We start from the raw sequence: 11,109 nt of genomic DNA, 5'->3' as shown, positions 1-11,109 counted from the left end.
ACACACACACACACACACACACACACACACACACACACACCTCAGCATCAATAGCAGTAAACAGTGTGGTATAGCAGCATGCCAGAGGATGTGCTAACTCACTGCTTAAGCTGCCAGAGTGGGTGTTAGATGTCCGGGAAACAATGCCATTTTGTGTGCACGCTGGTAAAAAAAAAAAAAAAAAAAAGAGCGTGGGACTGCGAAACAATGGCATTCTGTGAGCATCTCTGTCAACAAGGTGCTTTCGGTAGAAAATCCAGAGCCAGCATCGGGAGAGAGAGAGAGAGGCCGGGTAATCAAATGATATTACATGGTATCATGTTGTAAAACGCAGGGTTTATTTCAGTCAATCACAGGGACGGCTTAGAAACATCAGCAGCTATGGCAACGACAGCTCATTTTCATTTGACAAAGGTACAGTAATGCACACAGGAAGACACAAGTCATCCTGTGTGCATTAGGTGTCACTCACACCATTTAATTATGTAATTATAATTAGTATGATAGAAAAAAGTGTGTGTAAAAAGTGTTTAATGGAATACAAATGAGTATGTGCACAAGTAAATATATTCAAATATCTCTGTGTTTTTTCTGTGTGCAGTGAAAATGATGCATCATCAGAGAACGAGCAGCTGTTGAGCCGTAGCATTGACAGTGACGAGGAGGCGGCGTCTGACAAGCAGGCATCGGCCGACACCAACAATCCCAACCTGTGCCTCGTCAACCTGGGAAACAAGCCCGACCTCTGCCTGCTCTCTCTGGGCCTCTTGGAGCGGGACAGATCCTGCAACGGGGCCCCCACCATGTCAGCCAGACCGGCCAACAACATCCAGAGTCCCAACCACATCGGCAATGTCAACCACATCGCCAGCACCAACCACATCAGCAGTGTGAACGCAATCAACAACAACAATAAAACCCCAGGGGTAAGAAGATGAAGCTTTTAAAGATGTTGCATGAGTAAAAGATATGATTGTGAACAGATCCTCAGTTGAGTTTCATCTGGAAATCACATCATAATGTTTTTTTTTTTTACACAGATGCTTCAGAGCCGAAGGAAAAAGATCCTGGATCTGTATGGCAGAGCCTGCAATGTGACAGAGGGTAGGTCTCTCTCACACTGATGAAAATATCCATCTTACCAAGCTTTGTAATCGAGAATGGATTTCTGTCAACACTGTGGGAGTATTTCGCTTCAGATGAACTGCTGACGATGACGCGAAGTGAAGTGAGAAATGATATCGTCATTTTCAAGAAAAAACGCTTTTGGAAGTGAAACTGCTCTCAAAAGCAGTCATTACCTCTCTCTGCAGGCTTATTTTTTAACAATGAAATCAATCTCACCATCTCAGTTTAGCATGTTAAGCATGTTAACTTCATAATTAGAGTTTTGCAAGTATTTAGTCACAAAAAAAAAAAAAAGTTCACTAGAGGAAAAGTCACTAAGATATCCTCTGGAGACTTTGAATATTTGTGCAATCCATTCAATACTTGTTGTGATACCAAAGTGGAGAGACGATCAATCCATACAGCCAAACCACTAGCAAGGCTAAAAAAAGGACATTTTATCTCAATCTTGATGTGACTGAAAAACTAACACTCCTGTCCCTCTCCAGGCCTGAGCCCCACAGAGCTTCCTTTCGACTGTCTGGAGAAGGCCAGCCGCATGCTGAGCTCCTCCTACAGCAGCGAGGCGGCCGTGGTGAAGACGTGGAGGCATCTGGCCGAGAGCTTCGGGCTGAAGCGCGACGAGATCGGCGGCATGAGCGACGGCCTACAGCTCTTCGAGAGAGTGAGCACGGCGGGTTACAGCATCCCCGACCTCCTGACCCGCTTAGTGCAGATCGAGAGGCTCGACGCCGTGGAGTCGCTCTGCTCGGACGTTTTGGGAAGCGGTGAGATGAAGGCGGCTGCTGGACGGCAGGGCAACAGCAGCTTTCACAGCCAGTTGGTCTGTCCATCCCCGGGCCAATCTCCGTCCCAGCGCTGCGCCAGCGTCTAAACATGATGTGCTGGAGCAGAGACTTGAGAGACTTGGATGCCTTACAGTATATACATGTATGTAAGGACAGATACTGCTCTGACGAAGAGGACAGCACATATGCAGTATACACCTTACGCCCCATCACATGAAGAACGTCAGTGGACCTCCCAGTGCACAATCATTTCTTTCCTATTACGGGTTTTCTCTGCCACGAAGCGAGTAATCTGAATTACTTTGCATGGCCTTAATGTTCCGTCTTTCCAAAGTGCAAGAGTTGAAGAAAGACACAAATCAGCCTAATGATTGAGATTACTCTCTAGTTTTCTAATTCAGATATTTTCTCCTCTGAAAGACTCAAATAATCAAATAGTTTCAATTTCATCAGATGCTTGTCTGTCTCAACGGCTAAAGAATTTGCACAAAAAGAAAAAATAGCTAGATTAAGTGTGCACTGGACGCAACACAATCACAGCTTTTGCTGCCTTTTTCCCCAAAAGTTTTTATAAAAAATTTTTGTATGCAGTTAAAAAGAATCATGTGAAAAGATGCAATGGGGTGCTGATAGAGCTCCACTGCAGAAGTGCCAATTAAGTGCCTTTCTTGAAGGCATGCTGCATTGTAAGCGGAAGGAATGAATTTGCCTGATTAGTTGTCCTCTCACTGAACCTTCTGATCAAGGCAAACATCTTCAGTAGATGTTTGTGGCAGCATAAAGAAAGCGACCTGGTAGGACCGCAGCATCAGTTAACATTCATTCTGTGACCGTGCCTTTGGCTGTGCTGTCATCATAGTGGACAGACAGCAGATATGAGTTCCCTATTTAAAATGCAATCATTATGTCCAGCTGGAAATGGTAAAACATCACTAAGATCACACACACATATTGATATACAGAAAATAAATGAATCCAAATGTTAATCCGAATCAATGCATGAATACAGAATTACTCTGCTACTCACGTTCCTCCTAAATCCACTTTCCCCAACATTAACACACACAAAAACCAGCATGCTCTAACACCAACTACTTCCATTGACCCACTCTGTGACCCCCCTCATAATTCTTCCTCTCCCCCCTTATTACCCTTTTACCTCAATGCTGCGGTCTAGTGTTGCCGCCAGCCCTAATTATTTGGCGTGTGGCCCCCAATAGTCTGAAGTGTTGTGGTTTACAGAGCGGGTGCAAAGTGCCTGTGATTTCCAGCACCCAATTAAGCATTTAGGGCCACTTAACCACTGAAAGCCCAGTGGAAACGCTGTAAAAACCCTGCATAAAAAAAAAATAAAAAAAGAGATGCCATGGCAGAGGCATGGCTAACTGCCCCCGGGGTTGCTCCACAGTGAACGGTGCAAGAATGAGGCCCGTCGTGGTGGAAGCAGCGCTCCGGTCGTCCCATAACGTCTGACCTTACTCAGCTTTTGCGGTCATGCTCAGACAGGATTTAAGCTCCCCTCTCCCCTATGGGACCAATATGGCAAATGAGGACAATATGCAGTTGTGCGGGTTGTCCACCTCCTAAAAGCAGCTGAAGACGGTTAAGTGTTGTACGTGCAGAAAATGAGGGTGGCTCCGATAAGCATCGAGTTTAAACGTTGTGAGGCGCGCCACATTGAAGCCCATGTGAGCCATGTTAGTAGTTGTGTTGTTAATGGGTAAGAACCTATAGGTTATCGGCTCGCCGTCTCTAGCAGTTTGACTTCAAAACTCAGCAGTAAGCTCAAAAGTCTAACTTTAACAAGCATTGCCAAGACATACTTTGATCCCTTTTCTCAGAAATAGAACTGATCTTTATCTGAAGTCTGATGTTGTCAGCGTAACATCCCACAACCGCTCTGCACCGAATCAAAGACATTGCCCGCTGCCAAGTTCTTTTTCAAATAGTCGTTTGTTCATATTTTACCTTGCAAACTCTGGGGCTGGTCTCCAGTACTCTATATTAATTAGTGTGCATGTTCATCAAGCATGTATTTAAATTCTCTTTGCTTTAAAAAAAAACAAAAAACTACCTTCTTTGAGCAGAGTTGCCTTCATCAAAATCCAAGTTGAATTAGTTATTGTTGTGATCTTTTGTAAATAATTGAATAGGTGCATTGAATTGAAATTGTTTGGACCCAAACCCTTGCGTCAGACGAGCGAAATCTTCTCTGACAGATGTATTATGCTGATAGGATGATATGCAGAAGCCAAACATGGATTACTTACCTCAGTAGCACATACAGTACAGAGCATATAGAAACACACACACAAACTCATCACAGAAACAAAGTATAACTGTATATATAACTTATTATTGTACATAATGTATACATTAATAAAGATGTATGGCAAAAATGGCTTGGTATTTGAGTTTTATTATGCAGTAACTGACTATGACTGAGGATACTTTTTTTTATTTATTTATTTGGGCTGATATCCGATTAAAGTTTGAGACAAGTGATTCTGAATTGAACCATCAGGACCCAAAGAGTATGGAACTTCTTTTGTAAGTACAATTTCATAGACTTGCACTGATGCAGTTATTTGATATATTTTGTGCTGGTATGTAATAAGTTGAAAGGCTGTTGACTAATGTTGACCACGTTCACCATCAGAGTTTAGCCCGTTAACATGCCAACATCTGCTAAAGAGAAAAAAACAAAACACAAAGTAAAGCTTGAGGATGAAGCTCATTACTTTTGCAACTATTAAGTCACGATAAATTAAAACGTTGTCCTGTTGATGACGTTACATGAAAGGTTTGAGTTTCATGGCAATCCATCGAAAACGTTTTTGAGATATTTACGTTTGGAGAAAAGTGGCGGACCGACTTCACCATCAATCGAGCAGCACAGCCAGCATGACTCAAAACGTCAATCTTAATTATGCCAATAAATCAAAACATGCTCTCGAAATCAGGGTTGAAACATGAAAAGTACAACGGCACAAAATCATTGGAGATCAAATAAAGTTCACATTTGACTTTTTACATCTAGTAAACAGAGAAAAGAGGATATTTTTGGCCTTCTCATTCAACCACCAGTATAACACTGATGAAATACATAAATGTATTGAGCCATATACATCATGTCAGAGGGTAATGAAACTGATATACAGTTTAGTAAATTATCCCATATGTCCATCCCAGACTGTCTGATTACAACAGAGGCCGTCAGGGTCTGTTCATGGCTTAGAGAGACCAAATGGAAAATTGCTAATCCCAACATTTCCCGGTTCATTCAACACTCATCCAGTTCATTATAGATCATTAAAAGAGGCATATTAACTGTGGTTCAACAAATGACAGATGACGTCATTGGAAAAAGTCTGCAGGACAAGATTAGTGGACTATAACTTCATTTAGGCACTAGTTCTCTCCCACAGTTCTATTTCATAGCATTATATATCTCAAGGTTTCCCCATGAAGTTATTTACCGCTGCCAAACGATAAAGAATAACAATTAACTTTGGCAAACTACATTTTCGAGATACTTGACTTCTGCATCGGAGTTTTAATATCAGAGGATTAGCAAAATGACGTAACTTGACCTGCACAAACACAAAACACTTCTCAACGTGGAGGAATTTTATGTAAATCCCTGTGCTGCACCACGCAAGCTGTGTTTTTATTTCCACCAACAACACATCAGCCACTCCAGTGGCAGCTGTCACCTCTGCGCACCGCTCTCTCATCGGGCTTTCACTATGTGGGTGCGTATTTGTGCCAACATTCCCAATGCCTTAGCTAAAAGATTATGTGTGTGTGTGTGCGCGCGTGCTGGCTGGGGATCATATGTCTGGTTCAGAGGAGGTCTGTCTGGCGGTGTAAATGTCAGTGATGCTGCTGTGGGGCATCAGGGCAGCATTGAGGGCTTTCTCTCATCATGTTTCAAAATTACCCAGAAATAATCCAATCCAAATCGAAGAGTCTTTTAGTCCGATAACACACACACACACACACACGTGCAGAAGTGTGTGTCTTCAGGGTCCGTTTTTGCGTCTTAAGAGCTTGGCATTGACTTTAAATGAGGATGAAGCCATAGAGAGACACTTCAGGGCAAGGAGTGCCAACCATGCGACTAATTAAACCTCTTCAGTCAGTAACACGTTCACCCTAAACACAGCAACTGCATGCAGACACTCATCCCCACCAGTCAACCGCAAACATCAAACAGCAGGAGTGCAAGTACTGTCCAGACCTCAGCCAGGTGTTTGGATTGGAACGTGCGTCTGTCTGGAGCGCTGGTTGAACTGTGTTTGCACTCTTAGTAATTAAATTGCTTTCAACAGCCATAGCTGCAGTACAACTTTGCTAATGTTTTTTTAAGGACATATCAGGAGTATCTAATAACAAGGGGAAACTGGCACGGAGGCAGTGCATATATTTGAAAATAAAAGTGTTTGGAACTGCTGTGGCATATACTGATGGTCAGCAACAAAGTGAAAGATCCTGCTTGAGTTTCTATCAATGTTGAACCGCCAAGCTGAGCCTGCCTGATTCTGTTCTCCCTCAAGCAGCAAATGTGTAAGTCTTTGGCGAGTATTTGTCATTTTGAGGAGAACATGTGTTTGAACCCCGACAGGAAGAGTTTGACATTTCCGGGAATGTGCATATATGCTTTCTTGCCGAAAGTTAGATGGGGAGATTGATACCACTGTGCATCAAGTACAAAGCTGGAGACTGCAATCGATTAGCATAAAGCTTAGCTTAGCATAAAGACCGGAATGAGGAGGAAATCATCAAAAGCCTTTGCTGGACAGATGGATTAACGGAATAAAATCAAATCGTTACACTAATTAGCCACCCATGAAACAATTAATTAATGTTGACATTGTACTAATTATAGGCGTTAGAGGTGCTAAGCTCAGCGCTTGCTGGATCTAGTGCCACATTTGAAGCACAGACATGAGTGATATCAATCGAACTCTTGGCAAGAAAGAGCAGAAACTTGAACAGTAATACTAAAGCGCATTTTCAGATGCGAGACTCTTATTCCATTTGAATGATAGTAAAGCAGAATAAAAGGAGTTAAAACAAGCAAGTGTGATCCCAGCCTGTCCACCATCCCCAGACAGCTGCTTCCACTCACAACTCCTTCACGCACTAGCTAATTTACAGTCAGGTATATTACCAGAGCTGCCATGTGCTCATTGCATTACTCAAGCAGCATATTTATACATATTGCGGCTGGTGGAAATAATATACATTTGGTGGTCTGCCACGTCAAATCACTGATTGACTTGACTTTATGGTCGTGCTGAAGTGGAACCGCTAATGTTTCCCCCTGCCAGCTTCCTCCCACCGACCAAATAACATTTTAATGAGGTTTACCAGCCAGACCAGAGCAGGGCCACTCTTTAGGGGTAATTTTCGGAATTTTTGGTCCAGTGAGAAAACCCCAAACATAAATCATGATCAGCGTTTAAAGCTGTGTGGGTGATGCTGTGCAGGGTAGGCAGAGTTAAGCGTGTTAGGGAACACGGAGCAGACACCGCTACGCCGACTGCAGCGCAGACCAGACTCAACTGAAGTCATGAAAGTAAATAAATCAGCCGTCGACAGTTCCTGGAGGAAAGCATGAACGCTATTATTCCCCGATAAAGTGATACTCCACCCAAAACCGATGCGAGGAGCAAACCGTAAGCTTAAAAAAGCAGCTGGAAGTTTGTAGATTCCTTCAGCATGAATTCATGTCAATTACAGTAAAATTCACAAAGTGAAAAGTAAAATAAATAAAAATATTCCATCATTTCCATCTCCACTGTCCGTCAACGTGCTCAGAGTGTTGTTGTTGTTGTTGCCCTCCTGAAGCCTCAAGATAAAAAAAAAAGTGTTAATTCCGCAATATGTTTATTCAAACTTTTAGGGTAGAAAATAACATTTATGGATTATGCAAAACCACAAATTCTGTTCCAATGTCATGTTTTTTTTCCCATCCAATGACAACATTTTTTAAATTCCCACTTTCTGCAATATCTGTGCATGAAAACGACGGTATGGTCAAGGTGAGGGACAGATCGTGTGGCAGATAAACTATGTAGAAGGTACGTTAGGGTTAAGCAACTAATAAAAAGTCAACTTTATATTGCACAAAAGTTAGACGTAAATAGTGAGGCGCAGTCGTCAAATAGGAGCAAATGAAGATGGTGGAAAGTCAGGACACAATTATGAGTTCATTCAAACCGCAATGAACACAGCCTAACGAATTATGTCTGTCTCAAGTGTTCATAACAAGATTGCTTAATTGGTTATCTGAGATTATTACATTTCTTAAACTCTGATCTAGTTACAAATGTGTTACAACTCGGCTCAATAGCTCCAAATTGCAGAGTTGCCAATTAAGCAAAAGATGAAGTAGACAGAGAATGAAAGTGAGGAGTGGCTTCACGGCGAGCTCCATTTTGTTTTGATCAATCGTGACTCGATCCAGAGAGCCGATGTGTGCTGAGGCGGAAGAGATGGATGCTGCAGAAAGCGTTGATGGTAACATTATGATCTTGACAGATTATTTTTAATTAACCACACTACATCCGTCTTGAAGTGACATAAAACAAACAGAGATTTTGGGGGATTTGTGAGGGTTCATGGTGAGACAGATAGCCTGGGTGGCTCGGTGAAGGAATGGCTGTTTACGTGGCCGCCGAGTGCAGTGTGCAGAAGGTCTTCTGCTGTTGATCACGATCTTTCCGTTTGATATCATCCAGATGCAACACAATCCACAACAGCCACAATATGGAAAGCAAAACAAAATGTGTTATCTATAATATAATCTCCTCTGCTTACGGCTGTTGACAGTTGGTGAGGTAGTAAAAATATCAGCAAGAAAATCATTTAAAAGGTAGGCTAAAGACTCAATTATAGGATGGAGGTGAATCCCCCCCCCCCTGGTCTCTATAACGATGCCGTGGCTATTCAGTTCTACCATCAGTGGGGATTTAAATTGTACTACTTATTGACAGTGCAATCATTTTTAAAAGGGCACTAAAAAATAAATAGTTTTCCAGACATTTTGTGTACAAACAGTTCTGTTTTAGCATTGTTCGTGTGTGTGTCTGTGTGTGTGTGTGCGCGCGCGCTCTGGTGCCTGCCTCATAATAAACAGAAGTGGTTAGAAACCAAAGTACTTTGGGGTAATTACATTCCATTTCATTAATGGGCAAAAACCTTTATCACGGTTGAACATAGGACGAACCAGAAGATTCCAAACCACAAGAAAAAAGAATATAAGGGGGTTTGAAAAAAAAAAAAAAATACCTTTAAAAAAGTAAATATAATGAATATATTGTCGCGGTTCAGCCCTTTTTAAAGGATGATGGAAGTTCGTCCAATTTCCAAAACTGGTATATCTCCCATTGTAGTTTGACTCATTTTTTACGTGTATCCTTTTCCAACCATGGAACTACTTTAACTGTAATGCAATGTGCAGATACAGACAGTTTCCAAGTGTCTGCAATCACTCAGGGAATTACTTAAAACTATCTGAAGCAGGTCTCATTTATTTGGACCCGACATTTCATTTCAAACACTTGAATGTTTTCTTCAAAAGGTTTAAAGTTGTTTAAAGTTGATTGGATTGATTTGATTGAATGCAACTGTTATTTATCACTACTCATCAATATGATTTATGGGCCTCTCAAAGATGACCAGTGTGCAAGTATACTGTATTCTATATTTTTTATAGTTTTACACAATAACTAACAAGCAGTTCATTTAGGAATTCAGATGTAGTGGCTTTAAAAACCCTGTTTCAAATTCAGAGACAACTTCATACAAAACATATTTTAGCATTTCACATGCAGTCCGATCTTAATGTCCTTCTGTTCTTTGTGTTTATTGTCATCAGAAAGCTTCACAGTCCCAGCCTCTCTTCCTCTGAGCACACCAGACACCCATTAAGGCCACTGGCAAGCAAGGCAGTCGTTTCCATCACAGAAAGACGGGTCACAAAGTGCAACAAAATACACAACAGTAAAGAAAGTACTCGTGACAGACAAAAGAACTTCAACAATATATTATTATATAAATAAAGAAACGGCCTGAATGTGTTATTTGAGGTAGAGCGAGATGAAAACTTGAAGTAATGCAACGTTGGAAATATGTTTAAAACAGTTTGAGCACATACGGTATGAAAGACCAAGCAACGTGCTGACGTACTGAAACACAAGGTAAGTCACCGTTATCCTAACTGGGAAGTCGGAATTGTTAGAGAGGCCTTTTAAAACACATCCGTGTGTGTGTGTGTGTGTGTGTTATTTAAGGTTGTGGAGGATGGACCTAAGGTTGAGGCAGAGGAACGTGTGCGTCTGGTTGGCGTTGTGATGAACTTCTTGTATTTGGAGGTGGAGGGAGGACCGTTCAAACAGACGACGGTTCTTCCTGGACAGAAATCAAAGAAAACCACAAGCCGTCAGTCCAAAGACATTCAATGAAACCTCGTCCCATGAGTCGGCCACGCTCCCGTACTAGACCAGCGTGCTACAGCTGTCTGCTACAACTAGCTATCAGGCCAAGAATGAGGTTTGAATTAAATTTGAATGTTTTGAAAAGCACTTGTTGACCGGTTGACTAGGTTAGCGAACACACGCTTGACCTGTTGAGTCCAGGAAATGCACACTACTAAACTTTGTCCAGATGTGGAGGCGCTAGAAGAAAAGTCAGCAATCGCCAAAGTTCTAACGATTCATCGTCTGGGAACCATGAATGTCTGTACAAACGTTTGTGTGGATGCATCATATAGCTGTCGAGATACTTAACTCTTTATCAGTCTGTGGGGACACGTAAAAGAAATAAGAGTGCGTATTGTTGCATTTCTCGCAGTTATTTACTCGCCATGATCAGAGACAAGTTCATCCCTGATCAGCGTGTGATGTTATCAGTATCGAGAGGAGTGCGTCTACCTGATGTTGGAGAGCTTCTGCAGAAGGATGGAGAGCTTCTCCAGCGTTGGGAACTCCAGACGAGGGTTTTTAAGAAGCTGGGAGGCCGTTTGGAAAAACTCCTTACAGCTACACGCCTCCAGGAAGGGATTCAAGTAGCCTACAAGCACACCAACACAAGCAGAGCACAGATAGGATATTATGGAAACAATTCCTCTAATGAACCACACACACACACACACACACACACACACACACACACACACACACAC

General features: G+C 42.1%; 2 protein-coding genes across 5 annotated transcripts in view; one reads left to right on the top strand and one right to left on the bottom strand.

Moving 5' to 3' along the window:
* Positions 1-3,236, top strand: part of edar (ectodysplasin A receptor) — a 30,683-nt gene extending 27,447 nt beyond the window's left edge. For all 3 annotated transcript variants that reach the window (XM_031858235.1, XM_031858236.1, XM_031858234.1), the window contains 3 exons: positions 602-926; positions 1,041-1,104; positions 1,617-3,236. In XM_031858235.1, the coding sequence (XP_031714095.1) occupies positions 602-926; positions 1,041-1,104; positions 1,617-2,002 (775 nt within the window). In that variant the 3' untranslated portion in view covers positions 2,003-3,236. The remainder of the gene's footprint in view (positions 1-601; positions 927-1,040; positions 1,105-1,616) is intronic.
* A 6,012-nt stretch (positions 3,237-9,248) lies between these two features.
* Positions 9,249-11,109, bottom strand: part of ccdc138 (coiled-coil domain containing 138) — a 10,119-nt gene continuing 8,258 nt past the window's right edge. The window contains exons 13-14 of one of the 2 annotated variants that reach the window (XM_031858562.1): positions 10,859-10,997; positions 9,249-10,337 (exon numbers count right to left, since the gene is read on the bottom strand). In XM_031858562.1, the coding sequence (XP_031714422.1) occupies positions 10,211-10,337; positions 10,859-10,997 (266 nt within the window). In that variant the 3' untranslated portion in view covers positions 9,249-10,210. Of the gene's footprint in view, positions 10,338-10,858; positions 10,998-11,109 lie in introns of those variants that run through there. The other variant, XM_031858563.1, reaches the window with a different exon arrangement.

The sequence above is a fragment of the Anarrhichthys ocellatus genome, unplaced genomic scaffold, assembly GCF_004355925.1.
Source record: "Anarrhichthys ocellatus isolate YVR2014 unplaced genomic scaffold, GSC_Weel_1.0 scaffold20, whole genome shotgun sequence".
NCBI lineage: Eukaryota > Metazoa > Chordata > Actinopteri > Perciformes > Anarhichadidae > Anarrhichthys > Anarrhichthys ocellatus.
Note: the sequence above shows the minus strand (reverse complement) of the source record. Positions and strands in the feature narration are given on the sequence as shown.